The sequence below is a fragment of the Eurytemora carolleeae genome, unplaced genomic scaffold, assembly GCF_000591075.1.
Source record: "Eurytemora carolleeae unplaced genomic scaffold, Eaff_2.0 scaffold282, whole genome shotgun sequence".
In the NCBI taxonomy this organism is placed as follows: Eukaryota; Metazoa; Arthropoda; class Copepoda; order Calanoida; family Temoridae; genus Eurytemora; species Eurytemora carolleeae.
The window spans coordinates 226,687-251,690 of record NW_019396282.1 but is presented as its reverse complement, the minus strand read 5'-3'; the positions used below and the strand labels follow the sequence as shown (position 1 = coordinate 251,690).

At 30.6% G+C, this 25,004-nt stretch overlaps 1 protein-coding gene across 2 annotated transcripts; it reads right to left on the bottom strand.

Annotated features, from left to right (window-relative positions):
* Window positions 1-10,647: 10,647 nt before the first annotated feature.
* On the bottom strand, window positions 10,648-23,712 carry LOC111700117 (A disintegrin and metalloproteinase with thrombospondin motifs adt-2). 2 transcript variants are annotated; one of them, XM_023470937.1, is made up of 18 exons: window positions 23,640-23,712; window positions 22,517-22,552; window positions 19,936-19,970; window positions 19,780-19,833; window positions 19,019-19,187; window positions 18,877-18,909; window positions 18,437-18,522; window positions 17,646-17,751; window positions 17,217-17,329; window positions 16,524-16,619; window positions 15,561-15,618; window positions 15,024-15,101; window positions 13,808-13,902; window positions 12,995-13,051; window positions 12,880-12,913; window positions 12,170-12,249; window positions 12,068-12,101; window positions 10,648-11,402 (listed from the first exon to the last, which is right to left on the bottom strand). In XM_023470937.1, the coding sequence occupies exons 1-18, from the start codon at window positions 23,675-23,677 to the stop codon at window positions 11,204-11,206; spliced, it is 1,401 nt and encodes a 466-aa protein (XP_023326705.1). In that variant the 5' UTR covers window positions 23,678-23,712; the 3' UTR covers window positions 10,648-11,203. The 2 variants fall into 2 exon arrangements, with proteins under 2 accessions (XP_023326705.1, XP_023326706.1); XM_023470938.1 differs by having other exon boundaries at window positions 19,780-19,812.
* Window positions 23,713-25,004: the final 1,292 nt, after the last annotated feature.

The window sequence follows — 25,004 nt, the reverse complement described above, 5'->3', positions numbered from 1 at the left end:
TCCTAAATGTGGTCTGATTTTGCAAACTTTTAAAATATATAATGAATAAGAAATGATTAAGAAAGAGATTATCTTATTGAGCTATATTAAAGATATTTGTTTACGTAATTTCTATTGACCACCTATTTATTTTTGTTCCCCCCTGCTTTAGAAATCTTTGCCTTAACAAAATTTAGTTCTAGATATTTTTGGTTTTCTCAAACTGATAACTTTTGATCTGTATTTGATATGTAAAGAGTCTTGCAGATTAATTGAGCAGAGAGAAAATTAAAGGAATTAAATCTTTGCCACAAACTCACAATTTCCAATCTCTATATCTTTGCAATCTGATGATTTAAACCTTTGTTATTTCAAACTCAGATTATATAATCTAGCAGAATTCATAGTTTGAAATATCCATGGTCTAGGACATTGGGTTGCAAAGATATAGGGTTTAGAAAATCAGAGTTTGTGGCAAAGACTCAGTTCCTTTAAAGAATTTGTTAACATATAAAATCTATCCTTCCTGTATCTTACAAAAAGTTTCAAGGGTACACGAAAAAAAAAGACACACAATTCATTATTCTCATTTTTGAAACTCGTATCCCTCTTTTAAGGAATTAATTGCTGATACACACCCAAGATATTTTCATGATATTTTTGATTTGTTACAGACCAATCTTATATTCTTTTACACTCAAAAATCTTTACACACAGTTTATGATTCTCATGTTTTAAACTCGTATCCCTCTTTTAAGGAATTGTTTGATACACACCTATGATGGTTTGTTCTCTCTTTTAAAGAATTGTTTGTTACACACTGCAACCTTAATTATACATTTGTGATTTGTCTTGTCTCTGTGATGATAAGACATGTTACTGTTGATTTAAGTAAATTTTGCTAATTTACTTTATATACTATTATTTAAAAAAACTTGTTGACGGGACTGTAAGTGAACCCTAAAAACGGTTCCCTTGAAACCTTTAGCCGATCAATAATTTGGAAAATATCGTCGTTTTGTAAAATTTTTAATTCTGTTAATCCCTTTATTGTTTTCCTGCATAGAAATGCAAACTCACTTTTGTCGGGAAATATTAATGAAGGATATCTAATTCAGACTTGGGCAGACAAAGCTTGCAATGGTACCGTTGTGAATTGGACTTTCGACACTTTATATACAGGGTCACTTGCAATAACGTTAAAAGACCCTTAAAATGAAATGTAAAACGTCAATTCTTCAAAAAAATATTTCAAACACCCATAATTTCATTTCTTAGAAATCATTAAAAATACTTAATTGATGTTTTTAGTTTTAGACATATAATTATATATATAAAAATATAATTGAAAGAAAGTTTAAATAAATTGATTGTGGAAAATAGAACCTGCAATATTCTTTAGTGTTTGGTAAATCAAGACACGAGAAGAGGAAGCTGTCGCCCATTGATAAAAGATGGCTTGAAAACCATACCAAATATACATCGCTGGAGATAGATGAGCTGTATAAAAGCTTCCATGCCGAGTATCCCAGCGGAGGGATTTTCAGAAAGTAAGGAGTTGTTGATCCCCCTAGAAAGCACTAATTCATATTTTTGGTGATCAAAAAAAATGTTAATCCCTTTTGATACTAGCTGAATATTGAATCCTTGTTTGGATATTGGATATTGAGTTTCGGCGTTAAAGTTTATCATTTAATACAAATTCTTAAGAAAGAGCAAGTTTTTTTATGTTTATTCCACAAAAATTATATTTTATATTAGCAGCAATAGTGTTTTTTTTTGATTGACGGGATTCTTTCCTTTAAAACCTTTTTATCGCAATATTATTTAATCATCATTTTTAGGCAGTTTGCTAAATTTTTCCCGCCTGGAATGGCTACAATCAAATTTTGTGATCATGTTTTCAGGTCAAATGTATTATAATCATTCAAAAAAGAAATTGATTCCAATTTTTTAACCCTAAAATCTTTGCAACCCAATGGTTCAGTTAAACTATTGATAAACTATGAATTCCGTTAGATTAGAAAATCTTAGTTTAAAATATCATGAAAAAGAAAGATTTTAATCATCAGGATGCACAGAAAAGTTTTGTGGCAAATACTAAATTTTTTGCTTATAAAAGTCACTCAACAGATTTGAAACAGTTTACTCTTTAATCTTTTTTAACTGAGAAACAGAATTGCAGAATAGGAATTGAACTATGGAATAGGAATTGAACTATGGAATAGGAATTGAACTATGGAATAGGAATATGCGACAGTCAGATATATATTATTTTCAATTATTTCTACATTGCTTCATATAAGCAAGAAATACGAAAGATATTCATTTATTTTTACTAGTATTGTAAATAGTAAAGGAAAGGCAGTATTTATTAATTACTTTTACTGAAAATTAGCCAATATTATCTAGAACCCTTGACACTGATGGGAATGGCTACCTGGATTTTAAAGAATTTGTGATGGCGAACGATCTAATCGCTGCGAGGACTCCTCAGGATAAACTACGCTGGACTTTTAAAATGTAAGTTTCACGCTTTATCAGATGAAGTTATTAAGGTACCGTTGTGAATTTGACAATCAATGTAGGCTCACTTGAAATTATGTCTACAGTTTAAAAGCCAAGAAAACTATTTTTTATTTTACTGTTCTAAATATTCTATTTTAAATATCAGACTCGAATTGATTAAAAGCGCTTAACTTCAAACCAATCTTTATAATTTACATTTCCTTTGAAAATTATTAAAGGATCTGTACTCAAAGTTTCAAGTGACCCTCAATGCAAAATGATGAAATGATCTTAATCTTAATAAAAAATGGTTTCAACCATTTTTTCGCGAAAATTTTTTTGTTATTGAACAAAAGTACAAATTTTTTGTTCAAAAAATATAAAGTATTTGATAAATCATATATTTTTATTATAACCAAACGCAATTAACAATGAGCAGGTGATATTATTAAAGGTTTGATGCAGATAACAGTGGAAATATAAATAAAATAGAAATGCAGAATGTTTTAAAGGTAATTTACAACATTTTTTATAGAAGTAATATATTTTTTTTTACAACTTTTGCCATGGTATCAAATACGATCGGAATAGAGAAGGTAGAGAGGAGCATGGGGGGGGGGGGGAGGAAGGGGAAAACAAGGTCAGAGAATATATCTGAGTGGAATACTTAATCACAGCCCACTGTGTACCGATCGTTTTTACTAAAGGAACACATTTTCTGAAGGATTGCAAAAAAACGGTAGTTTTTTTTACTGAATGAACAATTTTTTCAAATAAAATAAAAAAACGATAGGTTTTATACAGAACAAAATATTTTATGGAACAAACTATCTGTTTACTAAAAGAACAATAATATTGAACGAAACCCTTGTTATATGTCCGGTATAGAGTCTAGTCCAATCCGGAGTCACTGTCGCGCTTTGTGTCTATTCAGAACCAATAACAATTGCATCGGCGGTAGGATCTATCAAGCTATCTTTACATATTACAAGTTTTAATCATAGATCCACGTGTAAAATGGCGGTACAACTTATTTGTAAACCGAGCTATGGTAGTTCCTTGAATTGAAGTGACGTCATAACAATGGTATATTTTTAAGAGTCCGGCGTTCTTCCTTATAATGTACCAATCCGACGTTTGTCATGTCCGACGTTTGCATTGTCCAACCATTTTACTATCCGAATTCTGTGGGTCCAGCATTTGTAGTTTTACAATTGTTTCAATTTTCTAAATACAACTATTTTGATAATATTATATTAGGCGTTGTATTCTATGGTGGATGGAAATGTATCCGGAGCTAGAAGGGGAAATACAGAGGAAAAGGTGAAATATAAATTAATAACAAATTATGAGAAATATTTCCCCACATTTTCCTATTCTCAACTTTTGGTGATTTATTTTGAAATATGTCATGGACACCCCCCCCCTTCCCCTCCCTTAACTATCACACTTTTGATTTTGTTCCTAATCCTCTCTTTTTGGATACCCCTACTGTATAAAAGTTACTTTTGATGCCAATTACAGATTCGATGCTAAATCGATTGGAATAATATTCGATTGAACTAAAGTCAGGCGGGCTTTAGAGCATTTAAACAGTTATAAATTATATCATGTTAATACTTATTAAAAAAAAACATATCAGATTTGAGGACTAAAGTCATTATAAACGTTAGTCTTAATAAACATTAATCCAAAACTTACGTTCGTTCAATCAATGTTTAGTTCAATTGATATCATCAAAACCAGGAATGCGCAAATAAAATCTGGTTTTTCAAAAGTTGAAGAGCGCATCTTAACATGACACGCTGATTGGTTGAACTTTAAACTTCGATATCGAATGCATATTAACCTAATCTCAGGTTTAGTAAAACCAGTAGATCAAGCATTAATCTCGATATCCACTATTCTAAAGTTGTCAGCTCTGTCCTAACCTAGCCTGGCATAGTATACTCACGGATGGTTGACCTTTTACCGAAGGAGGGGGAGGCTGCAGAGTCACAATCATAGAAAACCCCAAGAGTTTATATATGGAGATCTGCAGGGTGTCCCAAAAAACATGGGAATTCAGTGACGAATTGTATATCGTCTTTGCTATGAATTAGCATTGTAATACCTAATTTCAAAAGACATAATATTATATTATGTCTGCTAGAGGAGCTAGAGTTTATTTTATAAAAAGGTCAAAAGACTGTAAAGATGAGTCTATAATGTCTCTGGAAGATGAACAGTTAAGACGGACAAGTTTACTCTGTTTGTATACTGCAATTTTCTTGTTTTACTAAGCACAACCGTATGCAGTCAAAAAAATCTTTTGCTTCATTATCTTTTACTTTGAAATCAATTTTAATATAACATGACTCCCATATAATATTTTTATTGATCTTTGGTATCAAGCAACTAAACAAATTATGGAAAAAGACATTCTAAACTATTCACCAACTGTCATGTTTCATGGGACACCCTGTAGCAGACGAAACTCTTACAGATTACAGCTTTCTCAGTAGATATCACTAAACTAAATCAAAGAATTATTTAAAAAGACGATATCGAATTCGTCACTGAATTTCCATGTTTTTTGGGACACCCTGTAGCTCATGTAGATCTTGATCATACACAGCTTACGTCCAATTGAAGTAAATTGCACGTAAAGAAATATTTTATGTTTTCAATCAAAACTCCTATTACTGTAGAGCTACTATCAATGATGATTTGAATTTCTAATATATGATAAGATAAATTTGCTTTTTTTCTACTTCTGCTCAAACCCAAAACACGAGGAGGTACCAGTGGTGTCGTATTTTATCTTCTCCTTCTAAATAGTTTGCAGTGAGCTTTGTGAATCGGATATGCAACTCTTTAAATGGAGCTGTTTACATAACATTACGTGAACAGTATCTTTAAATTCTTATATTTGTTCAGGCGCAAAGGCATTGTGAATCCTTGTTTACATTAATAGATATAGATGGAGATGGGAACTTAACGGAACAAGAGTTTTTAAGGGTAATTACTTATACTTTATTCTTCGTAGAGAAATTCGTGCATGTTTTTATGTTTTTTTTTAATTGACGGAAGTCAAAAACCCGGAATGTACGCTAGCTTGCAGCGTAAATTCAACACAGCTGACGTTATATATTTTCCTCTAATACCACGAATTTTATATTTACAACGCTGTTTTAAAAATTTTAATGTAAATATTTATTTCCAAAACTTCTAGAAGAGTGAATAAAAACTCTGCTCTGCAAATTATAGGCTACTTGAAAATACGTCCATAGTTCCCTTTAAATTAGCATTCTTTTTAACTATATAGTTACAGAGTTAACCACAAAGGATGAGACGGCAAAGACGACCTAAAACTCTTAAAATATGTCGATTCCAAGGTTAAATAAAGACTTCTGCCTTGAAAATAGTCTTTTAATAGCTTTCATATGATTTTACAAAGAAGTAACAAGTTTAAAGTTGTAGAAATTAGGAATATAAGAAAACACTAACAGATAATTTTCGTACAGTCGCTTTTCGTCTCTGAAGTCTCATCCTTTGTGTGTCTTATATGTGCACTGTGCAGTTTGCATAGAGTTATATAGGGTTCTTAATCGTTCTTGAAAACGATCGTTAAACGATGGTTTATTGCTTCGTTTTTTAATCGTTTTAAACTTTTAGAAAACGAACGTTTTTATGAAAACGATTTGCGACCGTGTTTTATACGATTGTTTTTTAAAAAACGATCGCTTTTAAAAAAACGATCGCTTTAAAAAAAAACGATCGTTTTGAAAAAAAATTTATTGACAATTATGTTAACAATCGTTAACAAACAGTCGTCGTTAACAATCGTTAACGAAGGGTTGTCGTTAACGAAACGACGAAGAGTTATGGGGGATCTAAAACTTCTTGATATTTTCTTAAAAGCTACTCAATGATAAGTACAGATGCCCTTCAGGTCGGTTTCCTAGTCTTTGTTAACGATCCTTAACGAAGGTTCATCGTTAACGAAACAACGAGTTTTATAAAAATGATCGTTTTAAAAAACAATCGTTTTCAAAAAAGATCATTTTTCAAAACGATCGTTTTAAAAACGACCATTTTTAAAAAACGAAGTTTTAAAAAACGATCGTTTTAAAAACGATCGTTTCGTTTTCGAGTTTTCTTCGTCGTTTTTATAACGAAACGATCGTTTTTCAAAAAAAATTAAAACGTTAACATTCCTAGTTAAGGAACACTTATAATCTAACAAGGTTGAGACTTCAAGATCGACGTGTACACCATATTTAATACAACCAAGTTTTAACTATATCGGGGCTCTGACGAAATTGACAGAAAATCATAAATGTAACAAAGTTGATACAGCAAATTTTATACGTTTTTTTTCTGAAGTCTCATATTTTATGAGTAACCCTGTATGGTCAAATAATTTTATATTAATTTTATACTATTCATCAGGGATGTATGCAAGACAATGATTTAATGCAGAAATTGGAGAAAATAGTTGAGGATAGCCAACCTCCAGTATCATATCAGTCATAAAAATTGTTATTATTTACAATAAAGATGTCCCAAAAATATGTTTAAAAATATAATTAAATATTACAGATTACATACATTTAAAATTATAGCGAAGAAGTTTGCTGTCTATAGAAGCACTGTAATATATTCTAGATCTGTTAATTTGTATTGCAGTGTTTTCATTTTGTTTTTTGCATTTTTTAACAGCTAGGATTGTTGTAAATATAATAATTAGACTTGCAAGACTAAAAATTGCAATCCCGGCAATTATATTGTATATGTTTAAAGTCCAAAAAATGTTTTTCCATCATCATAAGTTTAGTCAACTTTATTTGTTCTTTTTGATCAAAACCATCAGCATCGTATTCCATGTTGTTAATAAAAAACATTGTATTCAGATTAAAAGATATAATTATATAAGATATTAAAAGATATATATAATTAGTTAACAAATCAAGCTTTTCAATAAATAAATCATTTTTTATAATTGTAGGATTCTTTGTAAACAGTAAAGTGTGTGTATCGTTAAGGACTAATGGATCATGAAATGTCATTGTACTTTTGACAATTTCACAATCGTGTTCGTATTCAGCGCAAAACATTTTTTCTTTTTTAAAGTTACAGTAATATTCATTCTCAACGATATATGTGCACCTTCCTGAATCATAGAATCCAGTTTCATTTCCAAATCCATTTTTTGAAAAGTAATAACATCTTTTTTCATCACAAATTGGCAATGGAATTATGAGATTTTCGTAAAACAAATCATCATAATAATCCCACTGTAGAAAAAAACTGTTGGGTTGTAAAGCACTAATGCTTAAAGAGCTTATATGTTTATCATCCAAGATGGAGGGTAAAAAAATTGATGATTTTGAATTTGAAAGTAAAGTTTTAATATTTCTGCAGTCAAAAATTGCATTATTTAAAAGATCAAGTAAATCTTGCTCGTTAGATAAAGGTTTTTTTTCTTCAGAATTTACTTTGGTAATTGAAGATCCTTGATTCATGGTTTCAATTTTTATCTTTAAAGAGTCAATTTCCAATTGTAAGTTTTGCAAGGGAGAAACAATTGAAAGTAAATGTGTTTTATCTTCATAGTTGTTGAATATTATTTGAAATAGAATATTTTATCTCTGCAATGTTATTTTTTAATGTCAATAAATCGGAATTATGTTCATCACTTTTTTGTACTTTAGAATTCAAAATATTGAATACACTTTTTTCTAATTCTTCAATTTTCGAATTTACTCTGGAGTTATCTGTAGTTTTGTCAGAAAGTTTTAATTCATTTAATTTTAAAGATAGTTCTGATAGTTTTGCATCATAATCGGGTCTAGTGCTTAAAACTGTTTGAAGTTGTGACTCAATTTTATTTGTTAGTTCTAACAGACTTGCCTCTACTTGTTGTAATTTTTCTTTCTGATCATTTAAATTACCTGTATTGGATAAATGTTCTTTTATTACCTGGATGTCGTCTTCATTCTCACTGATTTCGGAAAGTAATTTATTTATTTTTAAGGAAATTCCTGATAATTTTGCATCATAATCGGGTCTAGTGCTTAAAACTGTTTGGAGTTGTGTTTCAATTTTATTTGTGAGTTCCATTAGATTTGTCTCTATTTGTTGTAATTTTTCTTTTTGATCATTTAAGTTACCTGAGATGGAATTTAAAGAATTTGAGCCGCGGTTTAAATCTGCCAAAACCCGGTTTAAATTAAGCGCCGGCTTAAATCTTGAAACATTTGATACAATTTTAAGTGGAACCAACCATATTTAAGCCGCGGCTTAGATTTAAACCGCCGCTCAAATTCTTTAAATTCGGCCACTGTATTGGATAAATGTTCTTTTATTACCTGGATGTCGCCTTCATTCTTGCTGATTTCCGAAAGTATTTTTAAGTTTAAATCTGCCTGTCTTACTGTATCTAACCTATTTGTAAGTTCAGAAAGACTATTTTCTAATTGACTTAATTTTTGTTTTTGTTCATTAAAATCGGTATCCGAAACTTGGTTTTGAAGCTTACAAATGTTGGCTTCATTTTGACTTACCTCGGTTAATATCTGCAATAAACTTACTCTACATAGGAGTGGATGTAGTGTGATAGCATACATTAGCTGTTAGATAGGAGTGGATGGAGTGTGATAGCATACATTAGCTGTTAGATAGGATTGGATGGAGTGTGATAGCATACATTAGCTGTTAGATAGGATTGGATGGAGTGTACTACATCAGCTGTTAGATAGGAGTGGATGGAGTATAATACATCAACTGTTAGATAGGAGTGGATGGAGTTTAATACATCAACTGTTAGATAGGATTGGATGGAGTGTGATAGCATACATTAGCTGTTAGATAGGAGTGGATGGAGTGTGATAGCATACATTAGCTGTTAGATAGGAGTGGATGGAGTGTGTTATCTTTAGTATTCATACGCCCCAGAATCTTACCTCCAGTATCATATCAATCATCATATTATTAACATCATACCTCCAGTATCATATCTCTGCAGTATCATATACCCCCAGTTTCCTATGTCCATCATACCAGCTTACCTTCAGTACCTTACCAATCATCATATTTTTAACATCCTACCACCAGTATCCTATACCTCCAGTTTCATATATCCAAGGTATCCAACCATCCTACCTCCAGATACGATATACGATATGCTATAATTTATACATTGTAACCCACAAAGAATGAGGCTTAAAAGACGACTGTACAGAATTTATTTTGTCCTTGATTACGTGCATTCCTGAAGTCAGAATTTGTGTGTTTTAAATCTTGGTATCAAATATATCTCATCTTATGTAAATCTAAATAAAAATACAGATATGATGCTTTATCGATTAGACTAATATCCGATGGAACTAAAGTCAGCTGTTCCCAAGCCGGCTTTTAGAGTATTTAAACAAATATAAATTTAATCATGTTCATATGAACTTCTTAAAGAACATATTTATCACATGGACTAAAGTCCTTTTGAACGTTAGTCTTAATAAACATTAATTCAAAACTTACGCTCATTCGATCGATCATTAGTCCAATTGATATGACACCATAAATGCGGGAAAATTAAAAACCGGTTTTCAAAAGTTAAAGAGCGCATCTCTAATCTCTAGAAGTTAATCTGACCACTAATTTAGTCTTGAGATTATCATAAAGAAAGGATCAAGCATTGATCTCGATATCAACCATTCTAAAGTATTCGTCTATGATTCCCTAGAGCTATGAAATTGTTGTTATAAAGCCAAAACTTTCAATATACCATTGGAAGAATATATTTAAGGCAGAAACCCCAAATAAATATATTTTCAGAAGTTGAAATTTTTGTTTAAAATGGATCTTCAACGCTTGATCAGACATGATCACTATACGGAGCAAAATTAATCGGTAAGTTGCACGCGAGGAGATCAATGCATGCTTGATCCCTAAATTTTCAACACAAAAGATCTGGCCTCAGGCCCTGAAGTGAGATCCAGGTTATCCTTAAAGTCTTATATTTTGGGGGGCTAGGGTAACTCTATATGTTTATAAATATTTTAATGTTTTGTGTTAAACTTGGTAAATATTGTATATTAATTACACTTTGATAATTAAGTTAATTATCTTTTTATATTTATGATAATTGCTTTAATTATTCTATTTTAAATAAACTTATGTTGTTCTGAAATATATAATATCAACAATTATTTAAATAATTATAAACAGCTGTGAATTGCTTAAGAGACAGTTGATGTAATACAAGTGACCCTCTACTTAAAGAGACAGTTGATGTAATTCAAGTGACCCTATGCTTAAAGAGACAGTTGATGTAATTCAAGTGACCCTATACTTAAAGAGACAGTTGATGTAATTCAAGTGACCCTCTACTTAAAGAGACAGTTGATGTAATTCAAGTGACCCTATACTTAAAGAGACAGTTGATGTAATTCAAGTGACCCTATACTTAAAGAGACACAAGTCCGGTAATGAATAGGCAATGCATAGGACCAAGATTTAGATTTTGAAAATTGATAACTTTCAATTTTTTATAAAAGTGACCGGCGAGTTTCTGCAACAGAAAATAATGCATGAAATAATCAGAATTAAACACATTATTGATTACATAAAGTAGTGGGTTCATTGTGAATTAGAATTCAACTCTTTGATTAAAGAGTCACTTGAAGTCATGTCTATATATAGTCTCAAAATATAAAAAACAGATGTGATAGTCTTAATTGCATCCAGGCCAGTTTCGATTAAAGAATCTCATAATTTCACAGATAGCTTGTTCTCTTTCTGATGGTCTTCTTGTTGATCTTGTTGTGGTTGGTTGAGCTGTTCTTGTTGTTTCTGTAGTTCTTGTTGTTGGTATATTTTGTTCAATTATTTGTTCTGAAGACATGATCTCGCTCGCGCTGCGACAACCCCCTCTTAACATTAGATACTTGTCATTTGGTGTCAGACTTTTCAGAAAAAGGAAATTATTACTCGCTTAAAATCTTATTTTTCTAATCATTAAATCGATATTCCAAAGTTTGAAATAACAAAGGTTTACGCCCTAATGGTTGGCACAGGTAAAGGAATAAAAATTGAGTTTGAGACGAGTTATCAATAATATATCTTTATGTAATCTGTATTTATTTATTCAAACTGAAACAAACAATATAAACTGTTTAAAAACTATTTTTTACAACAAAGAAAACTCACAATTTAGTATCTTAATTTTTTTCGTGTTTGCTTTGGTTCACCCCTTTATCTATATATAAATTTGGCTGGTCTGTTTGTTTGTTTGTTTGTTTGTTTGTTTGTATCCAATAAACGTCAAAACGGCTGAACCGATCGGGCCCAACTTTTTTGTGGCACCTCGCGTTATCCCAGGGAAGGTTTATGATAAAAAATTTAAAAAAAATGTGTTTTAAAGGTTTTTAATTTTGTAAAAACTAATAAATTCTTGAAAATCCGCGATTTTTTTTTAAAAATTCCCAACATTTTTTTCTCGAAGCGCCTTGAATTTCTAGTAGGGACAATTTTGAATAAGCTTTGCAAAAACATTTCTGAAAATCATGTTTTTAAATGATGAATTTTTAATTTTAACCTGTAACAAACTTTTCCTATTCCACATTCAGTTCCTATAAATATATAAAAGTTTTAGGGATTAGAAAATTACATTTTTAAGCAAGTAATTAGTAAATCTTACCTTGCAGAGCTGGGGCATTCGGAGTTTTGAGCTGATATCTAAATCGGCACCAGAGAGATTCACAAGGGTCATTTATTTGACTGTAATAAAAAAATGATATTTTTATGATTTGTGGTTTCGTCCTGTAAACTTTCATTTTATAGATATATATATATATATATATATATATATAAGGATCCCTTGCCTCTTTGATAGAAAACTTTAATTTCATTTTTGGTAAATCAAAGTACTAAAATGTTTTTATACAGGGTGTCCCAATAAACAAGGGAATCCATACAGCGTTTTTCAGAATAACAAAACATTTTTTTAGCGTTTAAATAAATTAAACTGCAGCAGATGTCACTTTATTTTGACCATTGAAATTTGGTAACACAACGCTAATTTTTTACAAAGACGATTTTAAACTCGTCTCTTAAATCCCATGTGTATAATACGTAAATGTTAATCATTTTGTGTTCTATATGTTTAAAGCCATGTATTTTGTATGTGCAATATACATATGTCACATTTTTAAGTGTCGTGTTAACCGGCTCTGAAAAGTTCGTTTCAAATGTGCGTCATCACTGAGTGTCTCTTCTTATTTATTGAATTAGTGCGTCCAAGCTGCAGGTATCAGATCAGATTTTAGTATTTGTGGGACTGTTTCTTTACTTAAAGGGATTCTGTGCAAAAATTAAAAGAGTGTAGGGTAAATAATGATTTTTTGTTACCTGGGGCCTATAGCGCCGGTATAAAAATGCCAATCTAAAATTAAAGAAATATTAAATATTAAATTTTAAATCGTAAATTAGGTTCTGCACATTTTCAGTTTGTATCATTTTTTACCTTTTCCGTACATATAATTGCATTGAGCTTCGCCATCAAACTTTATCCCCGGCATTTCTACATATAATATATTCTAGATTAATTTTGCTAAATTATTTTTTTTGTAAATCATGTTGAATTATTATATTTATAAATCATTTACACTGTTACACAACACACACTATTTTATCAAACAAAGATCGCTTAGCAAATGAAAGACCTTTTTATATTATAGATGAAGCTAAACATATTTTGATGTTTTCTTTTATTGAAAAATTTGTATTCACTCGGCTTTTAGGGCGCTTCGCGCCCTACTTCTATTTAAATTGTGAACATGTTCTTTTTGCTTACATTTTAAAACAAAGAAGAAAATTTTTTTGCGGATTTAAAAAAAAAAATTCGCGGATTTTCAAGAATTTAATTTTTTTTTACAAAATTAAAAACCTTTAAAATACATTTTTTAAATTTTTATCATTGATAAACCTTCCCTGTGGTCACGTGATGTCCCACAAAAAATTTGGGCCCGATGGGTTCAGCCGTTTTGACGTTTATTGGATACAAACAAACAAACAGACAAATTTTTAAAATTTTTATCATTCATAAACCTTTCCTGTGGTCACGTGATGTCCCACAAAAAATTTGGGCCCGATCGGTTCAGCCGTTTTGACGTTTATTGGATACAAACAAACAGACAGACACCCAGACAAACAGACAGACAAGCCAAATTTATATATAGTTAAAGTTCCTAAAGTCGGCATTTAAGATTTCTGAAACAAGTTTTACGTTTACACAAATTTAAGCATCCTAATGATTATATACATCATTCCTAAATACCTTGCTTGTTATAAACTAGCCCTCCTGTAACAGTGTTGTCCAGGCAGTTGCCTGATCTGAAGTTTGGAAGACTCTTCACAAAGTCATTTATTTGCCTGAAATTATAACTAAAGTGAGATCAGAAATTTTTATTGAGAAATATAATTTTTCTTTGTATGTTGCAATTATTTTAGAATATTTAAAAATGTTCAGGACACTTCTGTAGGAATAGTTCAGTTGCAGATTACAAAATTGTATTTTGTAATTTAATTCATGAACTGATAAAAACAATCTCTTTTTGATACTTTTTTACTGGAGGTCGTCTTCTTAAACTAATTGGCACTGAAATGTTTGGCCAAACGTACTCTTTTCTGGATCTGTGTTCCATTTAGCATAGATGACGACCTCATGTCAAAAATGTCATAAAAAAAATTGTTCTTCGAATTGTGTCAAACTATCGCTGTAATAATTGGAAGCATATTGCATTATTGCATCCTTATTGCGAATCACCAATCTCAGAAAGTGTATATTAAGGTATCAAATTGGAATGCCAGTCAGCATAAAAAGACGACTTCCTTTCAAAAAGTGTCATAAAAGAAAGTGTTCAAAAAGTGTCATAAAAGAAAGTGTTCAAAAAGTGTCATAAAAGAAAATGTTTAAAAATTGTCATAAAAGAAAGTGTTTAAAAATTATCATAAAAGAAAGTGTTCAAAAAGTGTCATAAAAGAAAGTCTTCAAAAATTGTTTTCTCATACAGTTATACCATAAATTAGCCATAAATCGAATTCAAATGTCGTATTCTTTACTTTCTGATAATGGAATGTTGCAGATATTTAGTTTTTTAATTAAATGATTATATGGAACTCTTTAAAACTGTTCCCGCATATTCATAGCTATTTATTTATTCTCGCAAATACTGATATATACGTAAATAGTATACAAAACCCATTGAAAAATTGTCAAGACGATATTTGATAAATTCTTTCGATGTAAATTGCTTACAATTAGGGTTTAACTGTAAGAACTGACTGTCGCCATAATAATTGTACACATATTGTATGCTTATTGCGAAATAACAGATTTCAGAGAATAAATAGGTCAACACTTGCAGTGCCCGTTAGCTAATGAAGACGACCTTAAATTAAAAACTGTCAAAAAAGCGTTTTTTCTTGGAATTTCTTTTTACATATAAATTAATGTAATTATTGGAATTTTAAAATGGAAAATAAAATTTAACCTTTGAGTGCATGACGACCATGTGTTGGCCCCAGGTCCAAGCATTGGTCCCATAATATAACCTTCTCTCTTACATTCTCTTTAGAAAGAAAACAAATTAATTATTTTAAGGGTTGTGTGAGAAATAAATCCAAAGGAACTGAGTTTTTACCAAAAAGTCAAACTTTCTAATTCCTATATCTTTGCAACCTGATTGTGTAAACATTATATATTTCAAACTTTGACACTTTAATCTAACAGAATTCATAGTTTGAAATATCAAGGGTCTACAACATCGGGTTGCACAGATATCGAGATTCGAAAATCAGAGTTTGTGACAAAAACTCAGTTCCTTTAAGTTTTTTTGGCAAGGTTTTCAATATTTAACACAATATACAACTATTAACATAGGAACAAATGTAATTATTCAACGGGAAGGCCCTATTTGGCGTAACTGATATGTGGGACAATTTTACTAAACACCATGCACATCGTGCCTTATCCCAGATACAACAAAAAATTTCTCAAAGAATTTTTTTTTTTTTAAATTGTTAGTTCCCTGTTGTCTCTATCCCCGTCATGATCAGCTCCCAGGTTGTGTGCCAGTTCATGAGTCACTAAAAAAAATTTTAAAATTATTAAAAATTATCAAAAATCAAACAAATTCTAAAATCAGCCCTTAAGCACATAATAATTAAAATTAAGATAAAAAACTTATTAATTGATTCACAAATCCCTTATCAGTTTCAAATCAAAGACGATAATATTGGGACTGTTATCGAAAGTTCCATGCTGACCGTTCAAATAAAGAGGGGACATTCCCTTTTAACCTTTGACTGCTCAAGGATGACAACATTTTCCTTTTTTATCTACAGAAATATTCGTAATTGTTGCAAATTTTGTTTGTAAGCTGTTTAAGAGTCAAGGAACATTTATATTTACTTTCTAAAAGTGGCAGAATATAAATACTCACTTTCGAATTTTTAAAAACCGAGTTGAACATAGAATATTCCAGATTTTCTAGAGCAATTATTGTGGCGTCATCTACGTTCACGCAGTACGGTAACGTACACTCCAATTTTACGGTTTTCAAACAGCATTTAAGAAATATATATATTCACTGAGTTCTTTGTCAACAATGATAAGTCAAAAGTTTAAATGGTACCGTTGTTAATCGGGGATGCCCCTATTTAAACGTAGGCCATTTTAAATTACGCTTATAGTCCCTTTAAAATATAATGTTTAGTTGAAGTCCCACGAAACATGACAGTTGGTGAATAGTTTAAAATGTCTTCTTCCATGATTTGTTTGATACCAAAGAGTATAAAATAGAAATAATTTATGAGAGTCATCTTATATAGTAATTTGAGTTAAAGATTTTTTAAGCTAAAAAACTGCGAATAAGTCTTTAATATTAAATACAGTATATGGAAAAATACATTCAAAACTATTCACCAACTGTCATGTTTAGTGGGACACCTTGTATGTCCTGTGTTTAATATTGTTCTATAGTTCTGCTGACCTATAAGAGAAGTTGAACCTAAAGATCTAGCTTCTGCAATTGTACAACTATATTCCGCACTACACATTCCAGATAGATAAGCCATCCCAGAACTTCCTAGAAAACTAGAATTTGTATATTCTTTTTTTTTTCTTTGATACAATAATCTATCTATGGGTTTCCCCTATCTTTTAGAAGTTGAAAACATTTTTTACCTCATCTCAGGACATGCTTGTTTTTAGTAATATATTTATTTTATTATTTTTTATAGAATAAATGGTACAGTGTACAATTGTATAATTGTACACTGTACGTACAGAGTACAATTGTATAATTGTACACTGTACGTACAGAGTACAATTGTATAATTGTACACTGTACGTACAGAGTTAGTATTGCTCCTTATTGTCTTCACTTTGAAATTTCTGTGGTCAATATGTATTAGTTGTTGTAGTGTATGTATACATTTGTTCCTCTTTAAAGCTTGCATGATCCTAGTGTTGAATGTGTGTTTACCGTTTATTAATTGGTTTCCAGATGTAGCATACAGATCAATTTCTGTTAATAGACGGGCATAATCCCAGCGTTAATAGAATCGTTTGATCCAAGGGTTTAAGTATGCTTACCATTCATTTGTCATGGTTTCCAAATGTAGTGCACAAATAAGTCCCTTTTAATAGATGATCAATGATCATAACCTTTAAGTGGGTTTACCGTTCATTTGTTGGTTGCCAAATGTAGTGTATAGATCAGTTCCTGTTAAAAGAAGCGCATGATCCCAGCGTCCAGACCTCCAAGTTTTTTGCTTCCTTTGGTAGTTACAGAAACTAAAATAATATAAACTCCTTCTAGAGGACTGTCTTAGTAAACTTCTATTTAAAAAGGGTTAAGTTGATTTATGACTATGAATTTAAAAGTTTATCTAGTTAATAAGCAAAAATCAAATACCATGTTCAAAATTCAAGAAAAATTCTGCTGTGCTCTATAAATGGCAATTGTGAAAATGTGCAGTGTCTAAAATCTGTGAAATATATCTTTGTACAATTTTTTAAACATTTTTTTTAATCATATGAAATTACAATAAAAAAACATACAATCTAAATGATATAGAAAGTCAAAGAAAAATTTTAGAAAAATACTAACTTTTCCAGGTAGACCTTGATATCTCCCGCAGGGATTAGATCCCTGTCTTTCAACTGAATAATGTCAACTATCCGTATTTCTAAACCCATATCTAAGGAGGGGTCATCTAAACAATTGGTTTTCGTTAATTTAATTCAATTTTGATGTAATTTCAACGTAATTTTGATTTAATTCGACTTCATTTTAGAAGGACCGTTCAATTATTTGGTTAATTCATGGTAAACTAAATAGTCTATTATCTATTCATTGTTATTAATTTTTACTTTTCTGAGATATCTATGAATATTTAACAGAGAAATTCAAAACAAGAATATTTGTGTTATTTTGGCTCAGAAAACTATTTAATTGAAATTATTTGCAAATCTTCAATTAGATGATCACATGACATCACATTGACAGTCCCTGTAAAGATTTTAAAACTTGCCTCAAACTCTGAATTTAATACCTCTATTTTTTTGCAACTTGATGGTGAAAACATTTCTAACATTGGCTAATTTACTAAGCATAAGTTTGAAATATCAAAGATCTACGACATTACTTTGCAAAGATAAAATTGGTTGAGAAAAATAAAGAGAGTTTGAGGCAAGTAATTAGTACCATTCATGCCAGTTTTTCCGCCACTGATAAGCTATTTGAGATAAACAGGCCGAAAGTATGTCGTTTTCTTATTTGTTCTTTTTCGTATAGTCCGGATTGAATTATACTTGTTTAAGTAAACTCTGTAATATTAGCAAAAAAATATTTATTGGTCGGATGTATTTTGTCATTTATATTTAAAAATAAAAATTTACCAAAATACATCTGGACTGACTGAACAATAGTCTGAATCATGCTTGACATCTGGGCCTGAATTTCAGTCTCAGAAAAACCAGGATTTCTAAAATATTGTTATTACAGCAAATATCTAAATTATTACAGAAAATATCTATATTATTACAGCAAACATCTAAATTATAACAGAAAATGTCTAAATTATTACAGAAAATATCTAAATTATTACAGAAAATATCTAAATTATTACAGAAAATATCTAAATTATTACAGAAAATATCTAAGTTATTACAAAAAATATCTAAATTATTACTGAAAATGTCTAAATTATTACAGAAAATATCTAAATTATTACAGAAAATATCTGAATTATTTAAGAAAATAATTTGCAATGTTTTAACTTGTGTTAGTTTTGAACGGGTTCTGGTGGGGTTACAAATGAAAGTAAAAATGTAAATACCTTTCTCGTACATATTCATAAAATGATTGATCACTAGAAATATTTCCTTGTGATAAAACTTTTAAATTATATTTGCATTTTCATCTATTTTAATCCAGACTTTGAAAAAGAATGTTAAAAAAGTTTTCTTGAAAATATTTCCCTAAATATCATTAGTTCCATGATAAGTTCGTCCGCAGCTCTTTTCTCGAATATTGAATGGTTTTGTGTCAAATTGTAGCGTTCTGCCAGCTCTTCAGGGCGCATAAAATCCTCAGGAGTGTTGATTGCGGAATTTTCCCGCCTTTTTCGAGTACCATGCCGAAGTGCATCTAAATTAATATCTCTATATTATTAGGCCGTACCTTACAGTTGTCGTCGTATATATCCTCACAATGAAGACGACTTCACTTTATACAATGAAGACGACTTCAATTTATACAATGAAGACGACTTCAATTTGTACAATGAAGACGACTATTTACTTGAATTTTGATTTCTACCAGGATTTTAAACAGCTTGGATACACATAAAAATGGAAACAAAGAAAAGCTGCCAATTAACATTTAATGTTTACTTGTAAACCAAAACCCATAGGGAACATCATCATCATCATTTTACTGATATAAACACCGACCGTTGAATATAAAACACAGCAAATATGCAGTGTACAAAGCAGACAGCTCCATTTTACTCAATTTACAACCTAATAGTAAAACTATTTGTTTTTTATATGAATATCTGATACACATAAGATTGATAAAAAAATTAGTCCACAGCTTAGGGGGCTATACTGTATCGCAAGCCTAATTAGAGATTAAAAAAACAGAATTTCTAAATTTTTTCATTTTTATACATATTTTATTACTTTTCTTGTTTCACATTGATAAATCTTTAAAAAAATTTAATTTTTATCAATGTTACCTAATTCTTTATATCTCTCCTGTAACTCTGGTGCTAAAATAAAATCAGATTCATCTGTAAAATAACATGATTTTATTGACGTATAATAAATCATTCATAACTAGTATTTTAGTTTATTGTAGAAATAAAAATATAATATGTTTTTAAAATTCAAACCTGATAGTTGTGTACTGTTTTGTTGTGATGAGTCACTAGAAAAATACACAATTATATAGTTTATATAAAATCTAAATATATAAAATACACAATTTTATAGTTTATATAAAATCTAAATATATAAAAACTAACAATGTGTTTAAATTCTTATCATGATTTGCAAAGTCACCAAAACATTTGAAAATAGCTTTGACACAAAATGGGTCGTAAATTCCATGCATAGTCCCATACAAAGAATTCAGTTTTTTATGCTGCCTATGTTTCCGGTATTTATAGGCCTAGATACATAACGGAAAGACTTATATTCATAAAATGAAATATATTAATTATGTTACGATGAATCATGTTAATGTATTATTACGCAAAATACTGAGTTACATAAATTTTTAATAGTCTAGGATATTTCTGTTTTTAGTCGTCTAGGATATTCTTTTTTTAGTTCTCTAGGATATTTCTGTTTTTAGTCGTCTAGGATATTTCTGTTTTTAGTCGTCTAAGATATTTCTGGTTTTAGTCGTCTAGGATATTTCTGTTTTTAGTCGTCTAGGATATTTCTGGTTTTAGTCGTCTAGGATATTTCTGTTTTTAGTCGTCTAGGATATTTCTGGTTTTAGTTCTCTAGGATATTTCTGTTTTTTTATTGACTAGCTTGGGAACCAAGCTTTGCCTGGAAACTAACTTGATTTTTAAATTCTTAATTCTTAATTCAGAATTCCCCGTGATTTAACCGAGTTCCTTAATCAAAATTTGTCAAACAAACAAACAGAGATTACTACTTTATATACATAAGTACTAGCTTGGGAAACCAACTTTGCCTTGAAACTAACTTAAATTCTTAAAAATTCTACCTACACAATTCAGAATTTTAAAACCCAGAAAAAAACATTCCCGTCCGTACGTAGTTCTATCGATATCCTTATCAAAATTAGTGCCAAATTGGCCAGGGGGCTTCCGTATTTTGATTGGACGTAGAGTAAAACAAACAAATATGAACCATAACAGAGCTTACTTCTTTATAAATATAGATTTATTATGTTCTATACTATGTTAACCAGAAAGATGTTGAATTAATATTGTCTTTATGCTCACTCGTACTTAAACAAAATGTGTTTTCTTTTACCTTTGGAGGATTTCTTAATTTATATATAATATATTCGTTGTTAACTCTGTCATGGTGTTTGTTTGTCCGATCATAACTCAGGAACCCCTGGACCGATTTGCCTCAAATTTTGATTGGTAAACTCGAAAAAACCACGGAAATCTGCCGAGTGGGGCGGGAAAAATGGCTAAAATCGCGGGTAAACGGCAGTGGTAACTATACACTGCATTTAACTTTAAAAATGAATCCTATATGAAAATGGTTGCTAATCAAGAAAATTATTCTGTACACAAGTAAAAAAAATTGATTTTTAAATGTTTTCTTGAATAGTGCGATCACAACCTTATTTTTGAATAAATTTTTAAAAAAAATTAAAACTAAGGAAAAATAAGTTGCCATTTTCGGTCATCAGGTTGCATAAAAATCACTGGCAAGTTGAATACAATTTGAATTTACAATTGCATTAAGAATTTTTGATTAAAATGATAAATAATTCGAAATATTTCTAGTTGCTCGGATAACCAAATAATTCAACATTTTGATATAATTCATTCAACAACATTGATGAGATTGCCTGATTACGCGATTTTGAATAAAATATACAATCTTGAATATTACCGTGATGAGTACCCTGAGCTGAAAACTTAAGATTGTGATATCCTTAATCCCGATTGGTTAATTAATCTTGAGATTAATAATAAAAGGAGAACAAGCATTATTTAATCTTGAGATTTAGAAAAAGAGTGGATCAAGCATTAATCCCGATATCTATTCTTCAAAAGTTCCCAGCTCTTCCCAAGAGAATATTTTTATAAAATAGTTTAGAGAAAAAATGAAATAAGACTTTATAGATAACTTTTTCTAAACCTTTTATAATTCCTTTTATCTTTCCAACCTGATAATATTAACTTTTATATTTTTAAGTTTAACTTTTGGATCTAGCAAAATTCTTAGTTGCAAAGATATAAAGATTAAAAAAATTCAGAGTTTGAGACAAGTTAAGCGATTATAGATATTCTTCTGCGTCTAAATATCTACACATGTCTAATTTTACAGGTTATATACAGTGAGACCCATTAAACTTTGGATTAGTACGACGATTGTTAAACTCATTTAATGACTGTATTAGTGCGGTAAGCATGCAGCAGTTGTACAATGTTTGTAAATGTTACTAGACAAATCTTTATATTAAGAAGCATTAATTTGTCTGTTAATTTGTTTCTTTTGTTTGTTTTTGTACTATTATGTATCCTATCATAACTCAAAAATCCAGCTTGACATATTTGCTTCAAAAACTCTGTAATGTTCTTAGTTTGCATGTTTAAAAATTCTAAGTTGATATATTGAAAGCTCAGTTTCCCTGCAAAGCTGGGTTCCCAATCTAGTATAATAAAACACACAAAAAAAGATTGCTTAAATAGTATCTTCATATATTCCTCAGATTTCTAAGCCTCACCGTAGCAAATATTATTTATAGTTTACCTAAATGATGAATTCTGATATTCCACACAATGCACTCTTTAACACAAATATTTTGATTAAATTTTTATAAAATCTTAATCTTTATTAATAAATGCAAAACAATTTTTTATTTTTTTTATTTTTTTAAGTACAAGGTTGGCCAATAACAAAACAACCAAAGTTAGTAAAATCATTATAAAAAAAGATGACGATGAAGGAGATAATGATATCATAAAACTATGATATATTTTTAAAAGTACTGAAAACTTTACTTTAAAAACTGTTAAGACAAATTCCGAAATCTCCGTAAAAACCTACTTTGGAAACTTTTCCACAGAAAGTGTTTACTTTGTTCTTATATTCTTGTATGCTTAAAAGACAGGATAGAGGGCCGAGTGCTGCTTAAAGGACATGAAAGGGGGCCAAACTGTGCTAAAAGTATAGGACAGGGGGCCAAACTATGCTAAAAGTACAGGACAGGGGGCCAAACTGTGCTAAAAGTACAGGACAGGGGGCCAAACTGTGCTAAAAGTACAGGCCAGGGGGCCAAACTATGCTAAAAGTACAGGACAGGGGGCCAAACTGTGCTAAAAGTACAGGACAGTGGGCCAACCTGTGCTAAAAGTACAGGCCAGGGGGCCAAACTGTGCTAAAAGTACAGGACAGGGGGCCAAACTGTGCTAAAAGTACAGGACAGGGGGCCAAACTGTGCTAAAAGTACAGGACAGTGGGCCAACCTGTGCTAAAAGTACAGGCCAGGGGGCCAAACTATGCTAAAAGTACAGGACAGGGGGCCAAACTGTGCTAAAAGTACAGGCCAGGGGGCCAAATTATACTAAAAGTACAGGACAGGGGGGCCAAACTGTGCTAAAAGTACAGGACAGGGGGCCAAACTGTGCTAAAAGTACAAGCGAGGGGGCCAAACGCTGGTGCTAGAATAGGCTAGGAGACTGAGCTCAGCAAAAAAAGTCAAAATCTTGTACTTTTAGTTAGTTAGTTAGTTAGTTAGTTATCAAAAAATAATAATTTTGATAATACTAAAAGTGATTATAATAAATATAATAATAAAATGAACTTAGAAATCACGTTTAGTAGTCATGAAAGGATTATTTGATATTTCAAATTCTTTTAACAAAGAATATTCCTAGAAGAATAGAGTGCAAATACAGCTATCAAGAACATCACTCTCTAAAATTGTAATATCAAGTTTAAGAGAGTTTAAAAATGTTTCTATTAATAAAAAAAAATTCTTTTTCAAATCAATCAGACCAAAATTATTGCCGAATCAACCAGACCCAAAATATTGCCAAATCAACCAGACCCAAAATATTGCCAAATCAACCAGACCCAAAATATTTCCAAATCAGCCAAACCCAAAATATTGCCGAATCAACCAGACCCAAAATATTGCCGAATCAACCAGACCCAAAATATTGCCAAATCAACCAGACCCAAAATATTGCCAAATCAACCAGACCCAACATAATGCCAAATCAACCAGACCCAAAATATTTCCAAATCAGCCAGACCCAAAATATTGCCGAATCAACCAGACCCAAAATATTGCCGAATCAACCAGACCCAAAATATTGCCGAATCAACCAGACCCAACATATTGCCAAATCAACCAGTTTGTACTTCGGTGTAGTAAGTTTTAAATGGGTGATTTAAATAAGGCGCATGTCCGATTCAGAACAGTACCCTTTATCTGATCAATCTAAAGGCATCGTAGGTTTTCTAGCCTGAAATTCTAACAAATTCTTTCATTGTTTCTTTAGCGGACATCCCAACGCCATTTTATAGAGAAATTACAATTGAAAATAATTCATTTTAAAAAAGAAAAACATATTTTCCATCCATTAAATTACGCATGTTAAAAGAAGCACCTTGACCCCCAACTTGATATGCTAGATTTGAAGAATTGCTAAGCATATTTAAATCACTGTCTATTGTTTTAAATACAAATAATAAAACTAAACTGTTGAATCATGTCACATACAGAATTTAATATTCTCTAAAAAAATCCGCCAAGATATTAGTTTGACCTGATACCTACCAACATTCTGATAGAGTGCGACGAGAAATAATATTTTATTGGAATCTTTCTGATTTATTATCTTTCAAATTTCAAATAAAACAATAATAAAATCAATCTAAAAACTGTCCTTTTATTCAAAAATAAAGTTTATAACACCATGCAGCCTTGAAGAACATCTGTATTTCATAGGGCTGACCAAATATTAACAACAACCATAGGGTTTTGAAAATTAAAGGAAAATTCGTTTTACAAAAACGACAGAAAAATGAACGGAAATTTTCATGGTGATATATGGATAACCCGGCTAAAACTAAAATATACTGTTTTTTGGAACCAAAACCTCTTATTTTTAATCGACGCTGGTTAAAGTTCTTAAGAGTTTCTGAAAATTAACGGAAATATCTTTAACGTTGTTTGTTAAAACCTAACGGTGTCTTGCAAGGTTAATTTTTCAATTAAAGAGGGTAGTGT